General features: G+C 47.8%; 4 protein-coding genes across 5 annotated transcripts; 2 read left to right on the top strand and 2 right to left on the bottom strand.

The window, feature by feature from the left end:
• The first annotated feature begins 274 nt into the window (after window positions 1–274).
• Window positions 275–15,022, top strand: sun2 (Sad1 and UNC84 domain containing 2). 2 transcript variants are annotated; one of them, XM_055223868.1, is made up of 16 exons: window positions 275–701; window positions 1,613–1,723; window positions 2,030–2,124; window positions 3,596–3,907; window positions 4,583–4,693; window positions 4,778–4,864; window positions 5,166–5,266; window positions 6,109–6,159; window positions 7,434–7,472; window positions 8,396–8,623; window positions 12,149–12,271; window positions 12,354–12,450; window positions 13,048–13,163; window positions 13,823–13,996; window positions 14,648–14,737; window positions 14,820–15,022. In XM_055223868.1, exons 2-16 carry the CDS (start codon window positions 1,617–1,619, stop codon window positions 14,934–14,936), a joined length of 1,848 nt encoding a protein of 615 aa, XP_055079843.1. In that variant the 5' UTR covers window positions 275–701; window positions 1,613–1,616; the 3' UTR covers window positions 14,937–15,022. The 2 variants fall into 2 exon arrangements, with proteins under 2 accessions (XP_055079843.1, XP_055079845.1); XM_055223870.1 differs by having other exon boundaries at window positions 450–701; window positions 12,360–12,450.
• Window positions 15,023–15,839: 817 nt separating this feature from the next.
• Window positions 15,840–17,003, top strand: LOC117391410 (hydroxycarboxylic acid receptor 2-like). Its single transcript, XM_033989610.2, has 2 exons — window positions 15,840–16,248; window positions 16,380–17,003. The coding sequence occupies exons 1-2, from the start codon at window positions 15,895–15,897 to the stop codon at window positions 16,905–16,907; spliced, it is 882 nt and encodes a 293-aa protein (XP_033845501.2). The 5' UTR covers window positions 15,840–15,894; the 3' UTR covers window positions 16,908–17,003.
• An 854-nt stretch (window positions 17,004–17,857) lies between these two features.
• Window positions 17,858–20,170, bottom strand: LOC117373607 (uncharacterized). The gene is made up of 3 exons (XM_033969672.2): window positions 19,998–20,170; window positions 19,192–19,453; window positions 17,858–18,849 (listed from the first exon to the last, which is right to left on the bottom strand). Exons 1-3 carry the CDS (start codon window positions 20,090–20,092, stop codon window positions 18,187–18,189), a joined length of 1,020 nt encoding a protein of 339 aa, XP_033825563.2. The 5' UTR covers window positions 20,093–20,170; the 3' UTR covers window positions 17,858–18,186.
• Window positions 20,171–20,519: 349 nt separating this feature from the next.
• atf4a (activating transcription factor 4a) lies at window positions 20,520–24,352 on the bottom strand. The gene is made up of 4 exons (XM_033966679.2): window positions 24,152–24,352; window positions 21,673–21,831; window positions 21,390–21,602; window positions 20,520–21,297 (listed from the first exon to the last, which is right to left on the bottom strand). Exons 2-4 carry the CDS (start codon window positions 21,719–21,721, stop codon window positions 20,657–20,659), a joined length of 903 nt encoding a protein of 300 aa, XP_033822570.1. The 5' UTR covers window positions 21,722–21,831; window positions 24,152–24,352; the 3' UTR covers window positions 20,520–20,656.
• Window positions 24,353–24,615: the final 263 nt, after the last annotated feature.

The raw sequence follows: 24,615 nt of genomic DNA, 5'->3' as shown, positions 1-24,615 counted from the left end.
GCATCATGTGTCAATAGTCAACAGGGGGCGCCAATAGCTCAAAAGTATTTCTTTGTTAGTGGAGTAATGCGCATAGGCCTACTCATTCTAACAGCGTCATGTAAAGTCACCCTCAAACTAACCACAAACTCTCTAAATGTTGTGAGATTTTAATTATTGCACCGGGCAAAACTAAAGAGTATTACTAAACTAAGAGGATTAGCCTAACTGTCGTGCAAAGTCTCACCAAACTCTGAACTTCTCCTTCTAACCATCACATGGGCGGAGTTACAGAGCTGACGCTACTGTCGCTGCAGTCCCAGGCCGGGCACAAGCTCTCCAGTGCGGCCGGGACAGGGGCGCAGTGCTCGGTCAGATCACCTCCGACCCTCGGTGCTTGTGCTGAGTCTTTGCTGACTCTGCTGACAGACTCCGGGCTGTGGGAGCGGGCTGTGCCACCGGAGGTAACTCGTCAGTCTCTGAAGCGGATGTGAGACGCGGCAGTGGGCAGACTTAGCGCAGTTTATCTCGTGGATGCGCTCCGCGTTATCAGCCGTGGACACGCGCTGCCGCTCCTCGGCCAGACTGTGCACGCGTCAGTCTGCTCAGGAGGAACCTGTTCAGATAATAGAGAGTTTTTCATCTTAGCGTTTCCTCGCCTCTTGTGAGAGTCTAAAAGTGACGGTCACATTGCAGACTATTGAGTCATCACAAAGCAGTGGGTAAGTGCCTCCTCTGAGCTGTTTACATGTCTGTCCTGCACTGAACTTTATTAGGCCTGTGATGTGTGAGGGCCCAGCTGTTTGTGAGCTGAGGGTCGGCCTGTGTTTACTCCTGATATGTTCTTTTAGTAGAGGAGCCCCGTGTCTCACAGAGAGCCCACAGCAGTCTGTGGCAGAGCTGGAATGTAAAGACAGCCTGGGACAGCCTGCTGAGCTCAGCTTAGAGGGATTTGTGAGGGGGATTATGGTACAAACTACTTGTGTGTGGCACACCTCACAAACGGTGCCACTTAGTCCAAAGGTCTGTCCACAGTGTGGTCCTAATGTGAGGGTCTGTGCACAGTGTGGTCCTGATGTGAGGGTCTGTGCACAGTGTGGTCCTGATGTGAGGGTCTGTGCACAGTGTGGTCTTAATGTGAGGGTCTGTGCACAGTGTGGTCTTAATGTGAGAGTCTGTGCACCGTATGGTCCTGATGTGAGGTCCTGATGTGAGGGCGTGATATAGGGGCGACGGCTGGCGCTGAGCGGGAAAACTAACTGAGTAAAGATGACGCACACCAAAGTCTTCCTGTGGCACTTCCTGTGTGGTTGTGCTGCGAAGACTTACTTCCTGTGTGCTCTCACCCAAAGCGGGTTAATGTACAGTTGCACTAATATTTGCAACTGAGCAGTTCCTCCAAGATTTAATGTATGTTAGATCATGCAGCCATAGTATCGAAATCGATACCGGAACTTAAAAAGTTGGATCAGTGCATCCCTACAAATAATATCCCAGCATGCAGATATTACAGGTTTAGAGAGTGAAATGTGCCAAAATGGGTGGGGTCATTTTGAGTGTATGGATACACCAGACTGTCACAGTGACACAGTATGTGTGTACTTACTGTGCTCTCCCTCCTGTCCCTCCTTAGCGTCATGTCTCGCCGTAGCACGCGCCTGATCTCGGGGGGATACTACCACTCAGACGAAGAGTCGGACTCCAGCAGCGTCACCACTATCTCCTACAGAGAGAACCCTGTCAAGTAAGAGCCACTACAGCCCCCTACCCTTGTCCGTGCCCCCCTACCCATGTCCACACCCCCTTACCCCTGTCTGCATCCTCCTTCTCCTGTCTGCATGTACCCTTACTCCTGTCTGCAAGTCCCTGTCAGTGCTTACCCTTGTCTGCATGCCCTGTTACACTTGTCTTACCCCCGTCTTACCCTTGACTGCGTGCCCTATTACCCTTGTCTTACCTCATGTCTTACCCTTGTGTGCGTGCCCTATTACCCTTGTCTTACCCCCTGTCTCATCCCCTGTCTTACCCCTGTCTGCCTGTCATCACTCAGGGTGTTTAAGAAGAAAAGCGGAGGCCGAAAGAAGCGGTCAGAGACAGATGTGAGTCCTGTCAGCTCCAGGACTAGTCCGGAGCAGACACAGGAGGGTAAGCACCATGTCTGAGCCGCTAGGGAATGTGCACTTCATCACATCAGAGAGCAAAAGAAAAGAAGAAAAAAAAATCTGGACAAATGTTTAAGAGTGAATAAGTTTGACCGCTCATTCAGGAGGCTTCTACGGTCCTGACAGGGTTCTGAAAATCACTGCCTTATATCTGTCTGAAGCGAAGAGTACTGTAGACAACCAGTCTGTGTTAGCTTTATTTTGATAATTTCAGCTCTGGAATTGCCAATCTATACTAAAAAAAGGGTAAAATGCAGCTGTTAACTTGAAAACTACCACTTCATGACATCACAAGGTGGAACAGAGCATTTTGAACTGAGTGGTACACTGGGTGAAGATGCACAGAAATTAATATTTGACAATAGTAAGAAAATACCTTTATTTTGCCGGAACAATGTTTGAAATATTGGGGAAATGTGTTTTGTTGAGTAAATGATGATGATGTTACCAGTGTGATGTTATCGTCTCTCTACTTCCTGTCATTTTCAACATGATTTTCAGGTTTTCTGCAAGAACTGCTTCTTGACTGGTGTAACACTATCATTTATACCAACAGCAGGTTTATCCCATCAAATTAAGCCAAAACTAAAGAATTATAAACACATCATACACATTTTAAGACAGTGATGTATAGAACAATGCATGAAGAACTGAAGAAACCTCTCAGAAAACTTTGACAGAATACATTTTTTCTGGAGATGGGTCCCATATTGAGCCGATCTGCCTTAACCTTAATTTTACTCATTTTGAAGTTGAAGAATTATATTTGGATACATTGTTGTAGTTATGAATTGCCTGTGTGCAAATGTGCTGCTGCCCCTCTCCCATAAAACAGACCAGTGTCCCTGCAGCTGTCAAACTTTATGTCAGATGCCACGTTTGGTGCATTATTTAAAAGTCCTATATTACACAGAATTTACCCCTGTGAGCTTTTAGTCATGTTATAATGTTACCTCATCAAAACAGACCTGGAGTTGTGTTGTGTTTCATTCACACATTTGAGTAACCTTGTATTATTATTTTGTCTTCATCTCCAAAGCTCAAAATGCCTCTTTTCCACCTTTTGATGTCATTAAGAGGTAGTTTTCAAGTTAACAGCTGCCTTTTACTTTTAGTTATGTAGAGACCCGAACTTCTTAAAGTGTATCACAGTGTATCACTTCCTGTATTACCACATAACATCATATACAGGGTTTGTGTGTTATACTTGTGTGAATGAAACAAAGCACAACCCCATCTGTTCAGATCAGAAAATGCGATAATATGGGCTCTTTAAGGTTTTGTCATTCTAAATACAATAGCTTCAAGTTATAAATCAGACAGACAGTTACTCTTCTTGAGCAGGAGTTCTCCCAAATATTCTGGGACCACTACTTTCTACTACTTAAGTAATAATATATTGAACAATAGATGCTTTTTACTGATTCTGACCTGATCATTGTCATGTTCTGTAGCTTCACCTGCAAACTGGAGAGCTATCTCCAGACCGGCCCTGCGGAGTCCTACCCCTGTCCCCTCAGCCCCGTCTGCCCCCTCTGCCCCCTCCCCTCTTGGAACCACCAGGAGCAGGCCTGTGTTACACTTCCAGCTCCAGCCAGAACGTGCCCAGAGCGGGGTGGACAGTTCAGGGTACTCATCGTCCGAAGACCCCCGCAGGAGTTCCAGCAGCTGCAGCGGCAGTGGACCAAGGGGCGGTGCAGGGGCCCGGACAGCGTCTAGGGCGGTGTCCAGGGAGTGGCTGACCGACGCTGCGTCCAGACTGAAAGGTGAGCACAGAGGTTCCATTAAAGGGGCACTACTTAAATGTATCTAACACCATGGAGACAAGTAAGTGGCACCACCGGGCCTGTAGGTTATGGGTCTGATCTGTGGAGAGGCATGTCCGCTCAATGACAAACTGAATGAAAAATACCGAAAAAGAATGAATGTCTTTTCAGGTATTTTTGAGCAATAAAAACTCCTAGAACTGGAAATAAAAGATAAGAGACAACAGTTTTAATGCTATTGTCTCTTATCCCCCCCCCCCTCTCGTCGGAAATGTTACATAAAAAAGATAAGAGACAGTAGTTTTAATGCCATACCGGGCAACATTTCTATGGAGACAAGCAGGTAGTGTCCCCCCCGCCACCTCTGAAATGTTACATAGTGCAAACTCTTGGTTAATGTCATTTATATTTAAGATTTCGTTTCCAAATTGATCTGTATTTTTCTTTAATTCAAATTTTGAGTTCAGAAAGTGGTGTCTGTTGGTGCTACGTTTTTGTGTATTCACTTAGAAGTATTTACAAATGAACATATGTCAGATTAATCTCCATCTGTTGTTCCTGGACAGACTCATGGTCAAAGTCACACTTCATCACAAACATGATTCACTTTCATGTACAGAGTTTGTGAGATAGTAACATAGTAAAACATTATTTTTTGGGGAAACGTTTTGACAGATGTGGCGACAGGAGCGATGGCAGTGGTCCAATCCAGTAGCAGTAGGGTCGTCCAGCTGGCTCGCTCCGGTTGGCCCTTCACACCGGCCGCGGGTGTCAGGAGTGTCACGGGTAAGCCTAAGCAGATTTGAGTAGCGGCACATTCCTTCCATTCATGTTACTTGTATGTTACACGTTTGTTGTACGTTTTCACAGCAAAGCCCTCGTCCAGCGCTCGGATGAAGAAGCTGTGTGGCCTGCTCCCGCTCCTGCTCCTCCTCCTCCTGCTCCTCCTCCTCCTTGGTGAGAGACACTTGTACTATCACAGGAATTAAGTACTTCAGCTTAAAGGAGACGTATTATGCAACATGGACTATGAACTTTTTAACAGCTTTGTAATGGTATTCACACATCCCACACAAATTAGCATGTTCATTTTGTTTGAGTAATCCTGTTTTGCCACACATATCAGGCTTGAATGCCCAGAACATTTTCCACCTAGCCCCTATCCCCGCCCACAGCTCTGGCAAATATGTGCAGTTAAGGTGGACCTGATTTGAGTCTGTTGGATGTCGTAATGTTGATGGGTGGTGTCTCGCTGCAGGTGCCTGGTGGACTTCCCTCCTTTCTGGACTGATCTTCAGGACTGGACCCTCCCTGACAGTCCCTGCTGAGTCCATCCCTGGTTCTCCGCCTGCTGCTCTGGTAACCATCACCATGTTTTAAGTCTGTTTCCTTCTCAAAAACAAAAAACAGTGCCTGAAGACTTTGAAATACAGAATATTGGCAAACTATCATTATCTTTTAACATTTTGATTAATAATACTACTTTGTTTTGAGCTTCTCGCCATGTTATAACAGTGTTCCCTCATCCAAAACATGCCTGAAGAGGTTTAGATGTCATCCATGCATGTTTGAGTAATAAAGGGATCTCACAGGCACTATTAAATCTCCTTACTTTTAGCTGTAAGATCCTGTCCCATGCCTGTGTCCCCCGTGCTCCCATATGACAGTTTTATATAGAGCTTTTGCGCCTTCAAAACACTCAAAGCGCTTCACATCAAGGAACCACTCACCTATTCACACTTGCATCATCTGTGGGAGCTGGAATCGCACCGCCAACCTGTGAGTTAGTGGATCTGACCTCTGAACTGATGATATGTACATCGACCTTCAGATCAGTGGACAAAACTGAGATACTGTCGCCTACGATACAAAACAATACACTACAACTTCACAAACCTGATGCGATGTAGTGCAGCAGTTTTATTAGCAAGATGCACGCTGATTGTGTTGTGGTCGCGCTCTGAAGGGGGAGTGACTTAGCACGTGGAGCAAGGAGAGGGGAGACTTATAGCGTCAGATAAGTAATCACACGTTTGATTTGAATATGTTGTTTTCTGCGAATTTTGCTTTTTCAAAACAATAAACGGCAACATGTTGATCTGAAGAGTTATATTTTAGCATTTAAGACCCTCAGGAGTTTCATTTCTTTTTGGACCAAATCCAGTCTTGTCTTTAATGACGCTGTTCTGTTGTTGGTCCAGGACGCTGCCGTTGTGTCTGCTGCTGTAGAGGCGAAGCTGCGGTATATTCAGGTAGGATACAGTCTCACAAATAATGGACAAACTCACAGAAAATGTTTGTTTATTTTCATTCAAAAGCTGCATTTTGGAAAGTAACTAATTGCAAATACTCATGTTACATAATTAAATAGATTTTTAAGGTAATTGCACTCGAATAGATTTACAAACCTGTACTTTTACTTGTACTTGAGTATAATTCTAGCCTTTAAATCATAAAAGTAACTGAGTACACGTCCAAATCGCTCTGATCTACAGCTGTGTCCCATCCTTTCTATACAAATACACATAACGGCACTGCATCTCATCATTGTCAAAAGTATCGAAAATCAGATACTAATCGATACGAAAACTTGTATCGAAACTAGAGACTCATTTGAGCAGGTATTGATACTAAAAAAGTCCCATTCACAGGACAAAATGAATGATCTTGAGCTGTATCAGAACAAGGATTACACAGATATAAGGCCACGTGGAAATATTAAAGAAAGTACTACTATTTAATGTTAAAAATCATGTTCTATTGTCTAAAGAAAGAGTGTTTTTATTATCTTTGTGGAATCAGTATTGAGTATCAAGTCGAACTAGTAGACTATCGTAATGGATTGTGAAAGAGTGATTCAAAATGCTGCTAAAATTTCATTAAAAAGTCATCAGTAAATCGTAGTATTTTTCATGCATACTTTTATTTTAGCTTTTGTAGAATCTTGGCAGCAGTAATTGTGCATCTAATTGATACTTTGCAGCTGTTATCCTCAACATTCTCTGGGAGTGTGATGCTAACTGTAGGCACTTCTCTGTCTGAAGCTTTGACTTAAATCTGAGCTTTATTTCAACACAATCTGACCATAAAAACTGATTTAGTTCGAACTACAGCAGGTGAGCTGATTTGTGCTGTTAAACAAGACTCTCTCAAATAACTTTGCAGTCACAAGCTAGCTAGCATTAGCCAACAGTTTTTCAGTTTGTCACTCTCACCTTTTTATTGAAAATCTAACTCCTAAACAGGACCATGAACGCTCGGATTAATAACAGACTCCTGAAAATGTGCTGTTTAAATTCATTTTGTGTTTTTTTCTTGAGTTTTCAGGCGATCTTAAAACTCTTTGTCAGTGTTTGGTAATGTGTGTATTGTGTCACCATGGTAACTGATGAACGTTCCGCTTCACACATACATGTAGAGCACCCCCAGCATGATGTCACTGCAAAGTTTCATTATTACATGACATTATGAGCCAAATAACTGTACTTTTTCCACCTTACCTGTAAATATTTATTATGTTTTACAGAGAGAAATGCAACTTAAAAATGACCTTCTTGTGGCCGAGGTAAGAGTCGTACAATGCTATTAATAGGTTGTGTTCACATGACAACACAACATTGTAGACTCCCCATAGTTATCCTGAGCTGGAGACAGGTCAGACGGATACAGTGGTGTTTCCTGTCAGATTGTAGATTTGTTGACCTGGTTTATGGTTAATGTAATTACACATAATTATAATAATTACTGTGTCTATCCACATGAAACAAAAACTGGCACAAAGTTCAACGTCTTCTGTCTGCACAAATAAATATCCTCATAAAGTGGTGCCATTATTCAACCCCAAAGATGGGTTTGTTGTCAGTTGAAAGGAATTTAAGCCATAAGATTACATTTTATGCAAATTTTTATGCCTCTTGTGAGCTTTAAGCCATGTAAGAATGCTGTCGCCTCCTCAAAAACATACCTGGAATTGTGTTTTGTTTCATTCACACATGTCTGAGTAATTCTTTATTATTAGTCTGCATACATCTCCAAAGCTCAAAATGCTCTGCTCCACCTTGTGATGTCATCTAGTGGTAGTTTTCAAGTTACCTTTAATTCACTAGAGATTGGCAATTCCAGCACTGAAATTATCCAAATGATTCTAATGAAGCTGTATTGAGTTTAAAAACACAGTGGAGCACTTCCTGTATTACCACATGACATCATAAGGTGATACAGCTCTTTTCAACTGACAACAATCATGTCTCTAAAGTTGAATGGCACCACTTTCTGAAGCTGCTGGGATATAATAATTTCTTTTTAGTTTATTTATAAACACAGAGAAGACGTTGACCTTTGTGCCAGTTTTTGTTTCATGTGGCTAGATCCAGTATTTACAGAGATATTAACCATAAACCAGGTGAACAACGGTTTAAAATGTTGTGTTGTTACGTGACACAGTCCATATGAACTGGACCGGAGCTGATCATGACTGTGTGTTTTCAGCTGAAGCGACAGGTGCAAATGGAGCTGCAGGTGATCAGACAGAGCAGTGAGCAGAAGGAGCAGAGACAGGAGCAGAAACAGGCCCAGAGACAGGAGCAGGAGCAGCGACAGGAGCAGCAGCAGGAGCGGCGCCTGTTGGATCTTCAGTCCACCCTGCAGCAGCTCCAGTCCCACAGTGAAAGGTCTGCAGAGGACCTTCTCCTCAGGCTGAGCGCGCTAGAGGAGCAGGTACTGGTGCTACTCTCTGATATCTGATAGGCTGATATCTAAGCAACACTACCTAAACCAACACACTCTCTCTTTTACTTTAGAAATTATTTAGAACTGAAAATATGGGGGCGGTGCTGAAAACACAGAACCACTCACTGCGCCTGTGCCGAGAGAGTCATTAAGTGCTTTCAGTACCGCCCTCTGGTGGTCGGAAAGGATGAAATAGAAATGTGCGACAATGGAATTCCTGCCTCAGTCACTGTCATAACATCCATCCATCCATCCATTTTCTTCCGCTTATCCGGGGCCGGGTCGCGGGGGCAGCAGTCTAAGCAGGGACTCCCAGACTTCCCTCACCCCGGACACGTCCTCCAGCTCCTCCGGTGGGACCCCAAGGCGTTCCCAGGCCAGCCGAGAGACATAGTCCCTCCAGCGTGTCCTGGGTCTTCCCCGGGGCCTCCTCCCGGTGGGACATGCCCAGAACACCTCCCTAGGGAGGCGTCCAGGAGGCATCCTGAGCAGATGCCCGAGCCACCTCAGCTGGTTCCTCTCAACGTGTAGGAGCAGCGGCTCTACTCCGAGCTCCTCCCGTGTGACTGAGCTCCTCACCCTATCCCTAAGGGTGCGCCCGGCCACTCTGCGGAGGAAGCCCATTTCAGCCGCTTGTATCCGCGATCTTGTCCTTTCGGTCATTACCCAAAGCTCATGACCATAGGTGAGGGTAGGAACGTAGATTGACCGGTAAATCGAGAGCTTCGCCTTCCGGCTCAGCTCCTTCTTTACCACAACGGACCGATACAGCGACCGCATCACTGCAGACGCTGCACCGATCCGCCTGTCAATCTCACGCTCCATCGTTCCCTCACTCGTGAACAAGACCCCGAGATACTTAAACTCCTCCACTTGGGGCAGAGACTCACCACCCACCCGGAGAGAGCAAACCACCTTTTTCCGGTCGAGAACCATGGCCTCGGATTTGGAGGAGCTGATTCTCATCCCAGCCGCTTCACACTCGGCTGCAAACCGCCCCAGTGCCTGCTGCAGGTCCTGGCTCGAAGAAGCCATCAGGACAACATCATCTGCAAACAGCAGAGATGAAATCCTGTGGTTCCCAAACCAGGCCCCCTCCGGCCCCTGACTGCGCCTAGAAATTCTGTCCATAAATATAATGAACAGAACCGGTGACAAAGGGCAGCCCTGGCGGAGTCCAACATGCACTGGGAACAGGTCTGACTTACTGCCGGCAATGCGAACACAGCTCCTGCTCCGGTCATACAGGGACCGGACAGCCCTTAGCAAAGAGCCCCGGACCCCATACTCCCAGAGCACCCCCCAAAGGACACCACGAGGGACACGGTCGAATGCCTTCTCCAGATCCACAAAACACATGTGGACTGGTTGGGCATACTCCCATGAGCCCTCGAGGACCCGATGGAGAGTATAGAGCTGGTCCAGTGTTCCACGACCAGGACGAAAACCACACTGCTCCTCCTGAATCCGAGGTTCGACTATCGGTCGGATTCTCCTCTCCAGCACCCTGGAATAGACCTTACCGGGAAGGCTGAGGAGTGTGATTCCCCTGTAATTGGAACACACCCTCCGGTCCCCCTTTTTATACAGAGGGACCACCACCCCGGTCTGCCATTCCACAGGTACTGTCCCCGACCGCCACGCGATGTTGCAGAGACGTGTCAGCCAAGACAGTCCCACAACATCCAGAGACTTGAGGTACTCAGGACGGATCTCATCCACCCCCGGAGCCTTGCCACCGAGGAGCTTGCCAACCACCTCAGTGACTTCAGCCAGGGTGATGGACGAGTCCGCCTCTGGGTCCCCAGTTTCTGCTTCCTCCTCGGAAGACGTGACAGTGGGATTGAGGAGATCCTCAAAGTATTCCTTCCACCGCCCGACCACATCCCCAGTCGAGGTCAGCAGCTCTCCACCCGCACTGTAAACAGTGTTGGTGAAGCACTGCTTTCCCCTCCTGAGGCGTCGGACGGTTTGCCAGAATCTCTTTGAGGCCGTCCGATAGTCCTCCTCCATGGCCTCCCCGAACTCCTCCCAACCCCAAGTTTTTGCCTCTGCGACTGCCCGAGCCGCGGCACGCTTGGCCTGCCGGTACTCATCAGCTGCCTCAGGAGTCCCACGAGCCAACAAGGCTCGATAGGACTCCTTCTTCAGCTTGACGGCATCCCTTACTTCCGGTGTCCACCACCGGGTTTGGGGATTGCCGCCGCGACAAGCACCACAGACCTTACGACCACAGCTACGAGCAGCCGCATCAACAATAGAGGTGGAGAACATGGCCCACTCGGAGTCCATGTCTCCAACCTCCCCTGGGATCAGGGAGAAGCTCTCCCGGAGGCGGGAGTTGAAGACCCCCCTGACAGAGGGCTCCGCCAGACGTTCCCAGCAGACCCTCACAATACGCTTGGGCCTACCAGGTCTGTCCGGCTTCCTCCTCCGCCAGCGGATCCAACTCACCACCAGGTGGTGATCAGTTGACAGCTCAGCCCCTCTCTTCACCCGAGTGTCCAAGACACGCGGTCGGAGGTCAGATGACACGACAACAAAGTCGATCATCGACCTCCGACCTAGAGTGTCCTGGTGCCACGTGCACCGATGGACACCCTTGTGCTCGAACATGGTGTTTGTTATGGACAAGCTGTGACTAGCACAGAAGTCCAATAACAAAACACCGCTCGGGTTCAGATCGGGGAGGCCGTTCCTCCCAATCACGCCCCTCCAAGTGTCACTGTCGTTACCCACATGGGCGTTGAAGTCCCCCAGGAGAACAACGGAGTCCCCGGTTGGTGCACTGTCTAGTACCCCTCCCAGGGACTCCAAGAAGGCCGGGTACTCTGCACTGCTGTTTGGCCCGTAGGCCGACACAACAGTGAGAGACCTGTCCCCGACCCGAAGGCGCAGGGATGCGACCCTCTCGTTCACCGGAGTGAACCCCAACACGCAGTGGCTGAGCTGTGGGGCAATGAGCAAGCCCACACCAGCTCGCCGCCGCTCCCCGCGGGCAACGCCAGAGAAATGGAGAGTCCAACCCCTCTCAAGAAGATGGGTTCCAGAGCCCAAGCTGTGCGTGGAGGTGAGGCCGACTATATCTAGCCGGTAACGCTCAACCTCCCGCACAAGCTCAGGCTCCTTCCCCCCCAGCGAGGTGACATTCCATGTCCCCAGAGCTAGTCTCCATGTCCGGAGATCCGGTCGTCGAGGTCCCCGCCTTCGACTGCTACCCGGATCTCTCCGCACCCGCCCCTCATGGCTCCTCCCGCAGGTGGTGGGTCCACGGGAGGACCCACCACCTGTCATAACATTTTGGCAAATAATTTAACCTGCTCCAGGGTTTTTTACAATACTTTTTTAAAACCACAAAAGCAATGTTTTGTGTTTTCCCCTATAGAGGATTTCCATTTAAATCAAATTAAATATTTGTTATTTGATTTTTTTCCCTCAAAAATTGTGCAGCCCTTTAGTGGGGCCCAGTGCATGTGCGAGAGTCTGTTTCTGTGATGATGTGTTGTGTTTTAGATGTCCCAGATGGAGCAGAAAGCAGATCCCCTTGTGGCCCCTCTCCCGGCCCCCATCCCTTCCCCCTCCCTCTCCCCAGAGCTGGAGCAGGCCCTGGACGTGTGGCTGACCCGGCGCCTGCAGGTGAGTGAGCTCAGAGTGGACAGTATTGTTAGCGTAGTACTGGCATGGCATTGGAGAGGTGTGACCAGCTGTTCTGTGTCAGGACCAGGCTGCTGCCCACACGGGGACCTCAGGGACATGTGGGACCTGTGGACGTCCTCTGGCGGACAAGATGGCCGACTTCGCCCTGGAGTCTCAGGGTAAATCTCAAACTGTTCTCATTACACAGTTAAACGTTTGAACAATCCTGTATTTCCTGCATTTTCAGCTTGAGTATTCAGAAAATTTCATCTACCTCCAATCCCCGCCCACATACCTTGTACTTAGTCGTTATTATTTGAAAACTTCAGACTCAAAATCATACCTTGAGAAAGCAATGTGTGTGTGTGAACTGGAATCTGTATGGACAGCCACTGTATGGTAACATAATGGGAACAAAATGCAGGTCAGCATATCAATATTACATCAATGAAAATAGTTCAGGTTAGACAAGTGGTAATTATGGGTAAAGTTAAGAACAGTCTCCAGTAAAAGAATGTACAAAACCTGACGTGTGCGTGTAGACAAGTATTTAGATCCCCATGACATCAATCATTTATTATTAGCTCAACGACATGGTTTAAAATTAATATATAGTTTAAAATAGATTGAGGTTAGAGTTTATATTAAGGTTAGTCAAGTAGTGACGATGATTAAGGAGGATGAGTCTCCAGGAAATGAATGTAAGTCAATGTAATGTCCCCAAAAAAAGATGAAGACGTATGTATATGTGTGTGTGTGTGTGTGTGTGTGTGCAGGGGCCAGCGTGATCAGCACTCGTTGCTCGGAGACATATCGGACTCGCTCGGCCTGTGTGTCCCTGTTTGGCCTGCCGCTGTGGTACCCCTCAGAGAGCCCCCGCACTGTCATCCAGGTGCACAGTCATTCCAGTCTTTAACCTCCCTCCTTACTCTCCCCTTTAGTCCTCCAGATCTTGCTCCTCCTCCCCCCTCACTCTCCCCTTTAGTCCTCTAGACTCCTCCTCTCCTCCCCCCTCACTCTCCCCTTTAGTCCTCCAGATCTCCCCCATCCTCCCCCCTCACTCTCCCCTTTAGTCCTCTAGACTCCTCCTCTCCTCCCCCCTCACTCTCCCCTTTAGTCCTCTAGACTCCTCCTCTCCTCCCCCCTCACTCTCCCCTTTAGTCCTCTAGACTCCTCCTCTCCTCCCCCCTCACTCTCCCCTTTAGTCCTCTAGACTCCTCCTCTCCTCCCCCCTCACTCTCCTCTTTAATCCTCCAGACCCCACCTCGTCTCCCCCCTCACTCTCCCCTTTAGTCCTCCAGACTCCGCCTGTCCTCCGTCCTCCTTCTCTTTTAATGTTAATTTTATGATGATTATTTGTGATTATTTATGTTTTGATTTGTGTGATTTTAATGTCTTTCTTATTCTGTAAAGCACTTTGAATTACCTTGTGTATGAATTGTGCTTGACTCCCTCACACACTCTCCCCTTGAAATGCAGCTATGGGTGGTGTTTAGTCCCACTTGAATGATTTTAACATATGTGTATCTAAAGTCCTGCCTCTCCCCACAGGGTCCGGCCGTGCTGCTCCCAGGGAAGTGCTGGGCGTTCCATGGTGTTCAGGGCATTCTGGTTATCGCTCTGTCTCATCCAATCAGAATCAGCCATGTGAGCCTGGATCACCTGCCCCGCCACAACTCCCCCACAGGTCGCATCGATTCCGCCCCCAAGGACTTCCAAGTCTATGTGAGCACCACACACTCAGCACTGTCCCAAGTGCACTCGCTCGGATCATCTCAGGGTTTAAAGGTCCTATATTACACAAGATTGACTCTTGTAAACTTTTGTCCATGTTAAAATGCTGTTACCTCCTCAAAAACCTTTATTATTAGTCTGTTACATCTCCAAAGCTCAAAATGCTCTGTTCCAGCTTGTGGTGTCATATAGTGGTAGTTTTCAAGTTAACAGCTCCTTTTACCTTTAGTTCAATAGAGATTGGCAATTCCAGGGCTGAAATCATCCAAATGGTTCTAGTGAAGGTGTTTGGGGTTTAAAACACAGTGGAGGGCTTCCTGTATTACCATGTGACATCACAAGGTGAAACAGAAAGTTTTCAATTTGAGAGGAGGGTTTGTGTGTTAAACGTGTGAATGAAACAAAACACAACTCTGATGAGGAAACAACATTATAACATAGATCAGAAGGCAGCAGACAGCATTACAAAATAATACACGTTTAAATTCTAAAATATGGTTTATTAATATAGAAATGCAAAATCCTCCTACACCAGACCAGCGTTTCACCTTCAGACCAGTGCTTCTCTTACGCCAGGCCAGCGCTCATGTCTCAGTGACTCGTGGCTCTGTACAGAGTTCCTCATGTGTCTTGTGCTTGTAGGGCATGACCAATGAAACAGAGCAGGGGACATTACTGGGAACCTTCACGTACGACGAGGACGGGGAGCCCACACAGACCTTCAGCCTCCCTGTGAGTACTGAGTACGATCTGTGAGTACTCGAGTATACGTAGCTGCGTACTGACCAATGTGTCCTCTTGGGTCTCTCCTCAGGGCCTGACTGAGGAAGTGTACAATATGGTGGAGCTGAGGGTCCTATCTAACTGGGGGCATGTGCAGTATACATGTGTGTACCGCTTCCGTGTGCACGGACAACTGGCCTCCACATGACATGTACCTGTTTATTAGGAATAAGCTCTGCAGTCTCTGTTTCTAATTTATTACAAAGATGAATAAAATATATTGGTATTTTCTCACATCTGTGTCCTGTGTGTGTCACTGCAGTGTGGAGTAAGTCTAACTCTAACTTTCTCTGGTTGGTTGGTTGGTTGTTTGGTTGTTTGTTGGGTCAGTGAGCTGTACCCATCACCAGACCTGCACAGAATCATCACCAGCAGCTTTTGTCCTTTTTCTGGTTGAGGCCAGTACAACTGTATTTGTTGAGTTGTTTGTAACCCTACATAACAGTGACTGAGCATAAGTTCTCAGCCCCTTATCCTGTTTGGTCCTCTGAAAAGTACACTACAGTTAGACTCTGGGCACAGTGCTCCCACCCCTGTCCTCCTCAGGTGCACACACACAGATGGTGAGCCCTCTGTGGTAATCAGCAGCAACATCTTACATGAACTCTGCAGATCAGGCCTTGCATCACATGTTTTCAGACCTGGCTCTGTTGCATTAGGCAGACTCTGAATGCACAAAAAACATGAAAAGGCTTATCCACAGGTGAGACAAACTGTTTATCTAGCAGTCTCTAAACATGGTCCAATGGGAGAACCAGGACAAGCTCAGAGCAGGAGATAAAACGCCCGCCAGCCTGCTCCTCACACAGACTGAACCAGAGACTGAACCAGGGACTGAACCAGGGACTGAACCAGGGACTGAACCAGAGACTGAACCAGGGACTGAACCAGGGACTGAACCAGGGACTGAACCAGGGACTGAACCAGGGACTGAACCAGGGACTGAACCAGGGACTGAACCAGGTAAGGCCATGTTTCTGTAGAGCTCTTACAGTCTGTTTGTAACAAATGGCAGTCGCATGTGCATCAGCCTGCCCCAGGGCAGCTGTGGTAACCACTTGCAGTATCATTCTGATTTCTCTCTTCACTCCAGGGCTCCTCTGAAGATGAACTCCTCTGAGGCGGACAGTGTGCAGGTGAATGCCACCTCACATCCGCTCTGGTACCTGTACCCGGTGTGTGAAGCTGAACCTTTCGCATTTGTCTTCTACTACGGCGTTAAAGTGCTCAACCTGGTGGTGGGCACTCCCTGTAACCTGCTGGTCATCTGGCACATCGCGTCCAGGAAGAGCGATGCGTCCACCTCCGACATCTTCATCTTAAACCTGGCCGTACTGGATGCCTACTTCTGCCTCATGACGCCCATTGACCTAGTTAACCGACTGCTGCTGGGCAACGGGCGCATCTGGAGCTTCCAGCGCTTCGCCTACGGGGTCAAGGACTCAGCCCCACTCTTCCTCGTGAGTCCAATTTGTGATCATTCCTAAAGCAACTATTGCACACCTAGATAGAAATACCAGTCTAGTCAATATCCAAATGAGACATTTTCTGCTTTGGCACAGCTGTCTGAGTAGTGTCCTGCTCTCTATAGGTGTGCATCTGCCTGGACCGGTACATGGCTGTGGTGCACCCGGTCGTCTTCAGCCGTGTGCGGGACAATAAGCTGCGTGTGCTGGTGTCTGTGCTGGTGTGGGGGCTGGTGCTGAGCTACGGCCTGGCCAAGAGCCTGGTATATAACTTCCTGGTGCAGTTTGAGCTCTTCACTGCCATCATCCTGTTAGCCTTTGGCGTCATGCTCTTCTCTAACGTGTCCATCATCTGGGTGCTGCGGCGCTCGGTGGCGGGGAAGGAGGAGATGCACCCAGTGAAGAAGAGGGCTTTCCGCATGGTCCTCATCATCCTGGCTATCATTGTGGTCAACTACCTGCCCCCCGTGGCCCTGATGCCCTTCGCCTCACGATACAGCTTCATCGAGTACCACTGTAAGATCGTCTTGAGTGTCTACCTCATCATGGACCTGAGCAGCAGCATTGAGCCGCTCGTCTACATCACCAAGATGGAGGGGGCTGTCTGTTGCGGGCACCAGACCAAGGGCCCCGATGCGCCCACGACTGGCTAAGCCCAGACTTCAAACCAGGAGCTGAGGGCGTTCTCTGTGGTCGGCCCAAGATCATGGATAGGTCCTCTGGGGCAGTACTGCGGGGGACACTGCTCTTGACAGCTCACCTCAGCTGCATTGAAGGTTGGTGAAATGCAGAGGACAAATAGCCTAATGGGGACAATAAAGTGAACCTTAACTTTAAGCTCTGGAGCGCTCTGCCTCCCCCACATCCCACAAGCCCCCACAGTGGAGAGTTTTAAGTGTCCACTGACTCTTAAGGTCTTAAGAACCAGTGGACACTTTTGCACGAATTATATGGTCCTCTGTGTCTTGAAATCATTGATATGAATTATTCATGCCCATTTGAATATATAAATGTAAAAAAGTACATTTAAGATAATCAAATGTGTCCACATCAGTCTATTTAATTTGTAATGTTCTGTATTCATAATTGAATACAGAACATTACATAACTGATTTTTTTAAATTAGTATGGTCTGTAGGAAACATCATTTATTGGACTTGGGGACATTTATTGTGTTTTACTGCTAATGTTAATGATGAAATGAACTATAATGTAATTGTAATGAAATGTGTATTTTTAATGTGTTCACTGCCCAGGGACTGCACAGGGAAAGTAGCAGTAGCTAAATCTGGTACAAATAATCTTTTCTTTTGTAAGATTAATTAATTTGTACATGGTCCCTGACAAATACAGAATAAAGAAAGAAAGAATTTATGAGATGATCTGACGATGTGGGTGGTAATTTGGAAATGGCTTTTGTTTGTAAAATGTGTTTAGAAATAAAGATGATTGGATTACAGCCTCCTTTAGTCTGTCTGGATTGCTGGGCTGCTAAAGTTCATCACTTTTACTATGATTTCAGAGGTTATGTTATTTTCATTTAAATGTATATTCTATAAAAAATAAACTTGTACAACAGGTGCAGCCAGCAGGAGAATACTGTGTAGAAAATTGACGATTTTTAATGTACATCATATAAAAGTAAATTAGCAAATTTGGTCATTTTTTTTGCAATTGTGGAATCAAATCATAAAAAATATTATAAATGCAAAATGCAATGAAACATCTTCTAAACATTACTTCAAACATTATCCTATTTATCCTATGGATATGAATAAAAGTACTGGTCCAGAGCACAGCCCAGAGTCTGGTCCAGAACACACGACTCTGAGCCCGGCCTTCTCTTAACATCTGAAGATTCCAGCAACAGGCCCAGGTCAGTTCCTGAATGATCCAGTACAATATGACTAGAAGAACCAGTGACACAAGTGTCTAACAGGTGAGCTGAGCATGGAGCTCTTTGAGGCTGTGAGCGCTGGCCTCAGGTCCATCCTCGGAGCTCACAAACCCAGGGTAGATGCTGTAGAAGGGGGCAGCTCTGGCCCCAATCTGCTCCCCTCTCGATGAACACGATGAAAAGAGAGGCATCAGTTTGACATGAGCGTAGTTGATCTCAAAACCCTCAAAAATCATCCCCACAGCAGAAGCAGCCAGGCTCCTGAGTAGAAGCAGAGCCACGCTCCGAGACGCCTGCACCAGGGACACGTAGTCCTGCTCCTCCAGACTGAATATGTCTGAGGGCAGGGGTCTCCGCGGGACCACCACCGTCAGCCCGGGAGTGTTGGGGAACGGGGTGAGGAAGGCCACATGCCCGGGGTCGTCCCACACCCTCCACTGGAGCTCCTCCCCCCGCACGATCCTCGAGAAGAGGCCGGGGTGAGCGGGATCCTCCCCCAGAAAGGTGTAGTCTGGAGGGGAGAGAGGGTCCGGCAGCATGGCCCTGATCTGGCCCTGGAGCTCCGTCAGTCGCTCCTCACTCCAGCGGGGGGCGCTCTTGGACGTGCAATACCCAGGGTCAGTGGGGTTGAACTCCTCGTCTGCGGCCAGGTGAGGACACCACTCTGCATCCAGACCATGGAGAGGCAGCACCTGGACCTGAGAAAAGAACGGACACGATGTTCAGGTCAAATTCATAAAACACCACAATAAAATTAAAGGTGCACTGCGTAACTTTTCTTGGTATTCCATCTACTGGTCTCCCATTTTATTATTTTGCCTAGAATGTTCCAAAGTATGACATTAAATGTCAGATCTGTGGATAAACGGCCCCGCTCACAGCATTTTTGAGCAATAACAGCTGTAATATGCGATACAGTTACGGTTAATGCAATACTGTGCAATATTCCTAGCAAAACAATAACATCTCCATGGAGACAAGCGGGTAGCAGACCAGCCATCAGATTAAAATTACTATTTCAAATCCATTCTTCCTCTTACTTGTGGGGGGCGGTGTGGCTGAGGTCTGGCCACCAGTGCACACCTGTGGACGCCCAGTCTCTCACACAGGAGTCGGGACACTCCTCGGGCCCCCAGGAGCAGGGACAGGTACGCCTCCTCTGGCAGCTCAAACACACTGCCCCCCTCTGCTCCACTCAGGCTGGGCTCCACCACCACAGAGCCAGGGGTCCAGGGCCGTGTGCTCAAGTAGGCCACGGCCCCCTTGGAGCTCCACACCACATGACGGGGGCCCGAGGACATTCTGAAATAACAAGAGAGCGAAAGTGTTCAACTTCTGAACCCTGTAACACCTGATCAACACACACAGAGTGAAGAAGACACAGACCACAGCAAATATTAGATCTAAACTGGGACCATGGATCTAGCCTACCCAGAATTAAACCAGGACCAAACCAGGAGCGTGAATGCAGCTCAAGGCATAACTTGTCCTACTTAGAAGTGGAGAAGTGGCTGAAGTGGAGAAAAGCCTCGGATTTGGGCTTCAACGAGAATGAAAGGAGAGGTGTGGGCGCCTCATGAGTCTATGCCACATGCTAAAACTTTAAGGACATTTTTCAAGAGTCAAGAACAAACATAAGGCACTTTGCCAAATCAAACATACCTGTTCTCTCAGCCTCGCTTTACAGAATAAGTCTGACTCGATTCTGATATAAATCCACCTTATTTCTGAACAGTGTAACTTCTCCTTCAGTCACTCGTGACTGACACAGGACCACACTGTTGTCTATCGTCTTCCTCGTCTACCGGCCGTGTCCACATTGTGGACGTCACGTCCAAACACCTACCTGCGCGTGAGACAGACCTCCGGAACTGGCCTGCGGGTGGAACAGTAAAGCGCTGGGACAGTCGTGTTTAAAGATTTGGCTGTGCGTAAAAACATGTAGGAAGTGTTCTCCGGCACAGCGGACAGAGCGCAGCACTGCCGCCTGCAGGACAGGAGCTTCTGTACTGAGGCTGACAAGTTTATAATCGAATGAGAAATGCCATCGACTGATGTAAAGTTAACTGTCGGGCTGAAAGTAGGCACATTTTCACGTGTTACCTTGATTGCTTCGGTTGTTTCATTAACTTATTGAATCAGCCATGTAGCAGAGGGCTGTACAGTGGTTATGGCTGAGGTCTAGATTGTACTCAATTAGGATCTAGTTCATTATAAATGAGATATTATACAGGTTTGTATATTGGCACTTATTTCAGAGCAGGGGACCCTGCGTTGTTGGCAAGAGTTACCAATAGAACATTTTGTGAATCCCTGTCCCCTAGATGATGGGCTCTATAAACAGGCCAATAACTCACAACACACAAAGTTCAACAGGAGAATAGACATTTATTGAAATCAGAAGAGCAAAGCGTTTATACAAGCTAAAGTAGCACTGTGAAAGAAAAAGCATCAGCACAAATCTATGTACACACGCAGGGCTCGGGCCCATCTGGACACTGCGTCTCACTTGGTCGCTGTTCTGGTCTTGCTCTGGTGGTGGCGGCGTACCTCCTCCATCAGGTCTTTGAGGTACTGGATCTCCTTGCTGAGGGCCTGGGCTCTCTCTGACAGCTCCTGGTTCTTCTGCTCCAGGAGGAGGCGCTCTGCATTCAGCTCCTCCTGCTCCACCCTCTTCTTCTGACGGTAGCGTGTGGCTGCCGTCTTGTTCTGTTCCATCTTCTTGAGCTTCTTTTCCACGGTCTTGACAGGCTTGAGTGGGCGGGAGGGTTTTGTGTCTGGCTGTGGGCGGCTGTAGGGCTTGCTCTTGCAGCTCTGGGGGGTGTGGGGAGGGGACGATTCGATGCCTGAGTCGCTGTCACTGTCACTATGAGAGTGACTGGGCCCCTCCACTAGGTCCTGCCCCAGCTCCACCTCACTGCCCAGCTCCGGGCTGAGGGCCGGGGACAGGGGTTCGCTCTTCACTGCTCCCTCTGGGCTCTCGAGGGTCAAGGCAGGGGTCAGGTCAGGCTGGGGGCAGGGGGCCGGCACAGCATCAGGAGAGTAAGGAGAGTCAGGACAGTCGTCAGACGAGTCCAGCAGAGAGTCCAGGTCCAGCTCACCCAGCTCCAGCTTCTCAGACACCCACTCCATAGCCAGCAAAGCATCTGTACACAGGCAAAAGGCCATTTTAATACACAGGGTTTGATTACAGAGCAAACTCAGAGAAGACGATCCACAAACATATGAGAGAGCTCACCTTCTTCCTGCGGACACTCAATGTCCAGCAGGTCACTAGTTCCAAGCCATGGCAGCATCAGGTCTGAGGCTTTGGCTTCAGGGAGAGGTGCATGATGGGAGTGCACAGGAGAGATGGAGGAGAGCGGCTCCTCCAGAGAAGACAGGCCAAGCAGAGCTTCACCACAATGGTCCAGAAGGGGCCCCAAAGTGTCAGCCGTCAGAAACGAGGACCCTGAGAGCAAACACACAGGTCAGCATCTGGAAGCGAACAGTCTAACAGAGTAACAAGCTAACAGACCCACCTGAGTGCAGGGCCTCCACGTCCTCCAGGTCCAGCTCTGAGAGCATCATGGCTGCTCCGCTTCAGTGAAGGACTTGATAAGAGAAGATGTGATTCAGGTGAGGTGAGTGACACACTGCTGTCCCAAGCAGTAAAGCACTGGGGTAATGCCCAGAACGACCTGCAACAGAAAGTCACGTCAAACATCAAGTCACCATCAGCTGGACACGATCCAGGCCCAGCCACTGAGTCCTGTCCCATTAGTTAATGTATCTCTAATGATTGTGATTTTGACCCAATACTCCTACAGTTAATACTGAGCAACCGCAGGCTGTAAAATGGGGTCCCACATAAATCCACCAGTGATACTACACACGTTTACTGCTGTCGACCAAGTAGAGACAACTTCAGCCTTTATGTCCTCAAGAACCTCAACTCGTATGTTACTCTATTCCCATCAGACTCCTCAAAGAAATCCTCTCTCCAATTATAGATCCTATCCTTAACATAATTCTTCATTAGAAAAGCCATATTTGAAGGACTGGGGGACATAGTCAGTGATTAAGCCACTTCTGGAAAAAAAAAACTAAACCTGATTTTTAGCCAACTATAGACCCATCTATAATCATCCCCTCTAATCATCTCAAAAATCCTTTAAAAAGTTAAGCAGCTTTGTCGCCACTACAGGCTAATAATTAATTTAAAGGTTTTCAGGATCAGGATTCAGAGCTCGCCACAGCAGAGAAACTGCACTATTAAGTCACAAATGACTCATTAGCTCCTGACAATGGATTGGTCTCAGTTCTGGTTCTGTTGGACCTCAGTGAAGTGCTTGACCTCATCGACCACAATATTCTACTACAGAGGTCAGAAGGGCAGCCCACGGCTGGTTTAAATCCTACTTATCTGATAAGTACCAGGGAATGTCCCCATCGTATTTGCAAGACACTATAGTACCCCATCATCCAAATAGTGCATTCTGCTATCAAAATGCTGGACTACTGGTGGTTCCTAAAATGTCTAAAGGAGACCTTTGATTTACCAACCTTCTGTGTTATGGGATCAGCCCCCTGGCCATGTTAAAGAGCCCCCCACAGTCTCTACATTTACGACCAGGCTTGAAATGTTCCTTTGAATTAGCTTATGGCCAGGTCAATTAGGAGCAGAAATAAAACCTGCAGTTTTAGTTAAGATGCCTCAGGAGCAGCTATGCTGTGAGAAGTATGGTAACCTGAGCACTATGCTCTGTTTTCTCCTACTTTCCCTGTCAACTGCATTCACACTTCAGTTCACCTGAAGTTTGTTCATTGCTATTCACACGTTGTTCCCTGTCCAACTCCCCTCTGGGCAATGCAACCGTTTCAGATGCCTGGCCGCTGACCGCCTGGTGATAGCTGGACTCTAGAGGCATCTAGAGCTGGACTCTAGATGCCCCTCCTGTACCCACACCTGGCTGGATGACCCCTACCCTAGCATGTCCCTTAGTTGAGTGGGCCCTGGCCCTAGAGACTTGAACATCTGCAAATGGATGTGCATTAAACCTGGGCACATCTGCAGCTGCCCGTCCATGGAAGTGGAGCTCTCCTTCACTGTGGTTCCCCTCTTTTTCCCCACTGGGTTTTTTTGTTTTTCTTTGCTGAGACAGAGGGTCTAAGGACAGAGGATGTTCTGGGACATTTCTCCACTTGCTTGTTTTCTGTTGATTAATTTACTTGTCTGTTATTGACCAATGTCTGCTTCATTGTTGATTCCACGTTCAGCCCCAAGAGGCAACTGCTCATGTAATTTTGGGCTTTACAAAAATAAAATGACTTGAACCCTGTGCTGCCCTGGAGCTACACAAGTTGACAGCAGTCAGATTTCCTACAGGGTGAACGCCTGAAACCACCAACTAGAGCTGGTTATGCGAGGTTTAGGCAGGTTAAGTTGCAGTATTGTCATGTCTGTGCAGAGACTCATAAACAAAGACCAGAGAAGGAAAGTCATCTGTGGACATTTGGACATTAGACACAGGTTGGACAGGTAACTAATCCGAGGCACGAGACCAGCAGAGAAGGACAATTATAAACACAGACAAGAAAACCCCGCCCCCACTGTGTCTTATTTCCTAATTTGGTCATTCTCTAAGCCGTGGATCCGCCTGACCGCCATTTTGCCTGAACACTGAGCTCAGGCGAGGCGCTTTACACACACGCCATCTTGGACACGCCACGTTGTCCATGTACAAGCCTTTATTTGTTATTGTTTATACAACTTAAAGATTGTTGACGGCTGCAGCCACATAACTTGCAAATGAAATGATTTTGACAAGAAATTGGACGTAATGAAAAGTTTGCTACACTAACAAGACACAAAGAAGCTACTTTATACTGATGTGGGAAAACCTACAGCCTTTACAGATGCGAGCCTTCAAAAGCATGTCCCTAACCGAGTAAAAGTCCCTTCAGAGCGTCCCCCATGGCTGTCACAGATCAACAATAAATTAATGGAGAAATACTTACGCCATATTGCCAAAAAATGCCAGCGCCCTTTGCCGATGCACTGCCAGGATGTTGCCGCTGCCGAACCTGCCGTTACACCGCCATTTTCCGTGTTTTTATGGGAGGTTTGAGACAAAAGTGACAGCAGACAGAGCGCAGAGGGCTCGGGGCGCGGGGACAGAGCGGAGAGAGGACACAGGAGGACAAAGAGACACGAGAGACTCCGCGGGAGCGAGCGCAGCTGTTTATAAACTGCCGAAGCACCACTGTATCCTTCCACGGGCAGAGGCCTATCACTCCGCGGAGAGGAGTGGCCAAGGACAAGGCCCTGACACAGAGAAAAGCACGAGCGACATGTAAGAGCAACATGTGAGAGGAAAATGTGAGAGGAAAATGTGAGAGGAAAATGTAAGAGGAAAATATAAGAGGAAAATATAAGAGCGACATGTGAGAGGAAAATGTAAGAGCAAAATATAATAGCAAAA

This window comes from Periophthalmus magnuspinnatus, chromosome 1 (genome assembly GCF_009829125.3).
Source record: "Periophthalmus magnuspinnatus isolate fPerMag1 chromosome 1, fPerMag1.2.pri, whole genome shotgun sequence".
In the NCBI taxonomy this organism is placed as follows: domain Eukaryota; kingdom Metazoa; phylum Chordata; class Actinopteri; order Gobiiformes; family Gobiidae; genus Periophthalmus; species Periophthalmus magnuspinnatus.
This window is presented reverse-complemented; position numbering and strand designations above follow the sequence as displayed.

What these genes read in the sequence shown, in the direction of transcription:
- sun2 (XM_055223868.1), top strand. Translation starts at nt 1,617, where the DNA reads ATGTCTCGCCGTAGCACGCGCCTGATCTCGGGGGGATACTACCACTCA. An exon ending in GGGTGTCAGGAGTGTCACGG is followed by an intron (nt 4,694 to 4,777) that starts GTAAGCCTAAGC and finishes ACGTTTTCACAG; the next exon opens with CAAAGCCCTCGTCCAGCGCT. An exon ending in GTTCTCCGCCTGCTGCTCTG is followed by an intron (nt 5,267 to 6,108) that starts GTAACCATCACC and finishes TTGTTGGTCCAG; the next exon opens with GACGCTGCCGTTGTGTCTGC.
- LOC117391410 (XM_033989610.2), top strand. Translation starts at nt 15,895, where the DNA reads ATGAACTCCTCTGAGGCGGACAGTGTGCAGGTGAATGCCACCTCACAT. An exon ending in ACTCAGCCCCACTCTTCCTC is followed by an intron (nt 16,249 to 16,379) that starts GTGAGTCCAATT and finishes TGCTCTCTATAG; the next exon opens with GTGTGCATCTGCCTGGACCG.
- LOC117373607 (XM_033969672.2), bottom strand. Translation starts at nt 20,092, where the DNA reads ATGTTTTTACGCACAGCCAAATCTTTAAACACGACTGTCCCAGCGCTT. An exon ending in GAGGTCTGTCTCACGCGCAG is followed by an intron (nt 19,454 to 19,997) that starts GTAGGTGTTTGG and finishes TTGTTATTTCAG; the next exon opens with AATGTCCTCGGGCCCCCGTC. An exon ending in AGCCACACCGCCCCCCACAA is followed by an intron (nt 18,850 to 19,191) that starts GTAAGAGGAAGA and finishes TTCTTTTCTCAG; the next exon opens with GTCCAGGTGCTGCCTCTCCA.
- atf4a (XM_033966679.2), bottom strand. Translation starts at nt 21,721, where the DNA reads ATGATGCTCTCAGAGCTGGACCTGGAGGACGTGGAGGCCCTGCACTCA. An exon ending in CGTGGAGGCCCTGCACTCAG is followed by an intron (nt 21,603 to 21,672) that starts GTGGGTCTGTTA and finishes GTTTGCTCTCAG; the next exon opens with GGTCCTCGTTTCTGACGGCT. An exon ending in TGAGTGTCCGCAGGAAGAAG is followed by an intron (nt 21,298 to 21,389) that starts GTGAGCTCTCTC and finishes GCCTGTGTACAG; the next exon opens with ATGCTTTGCTGGCTATGGAG.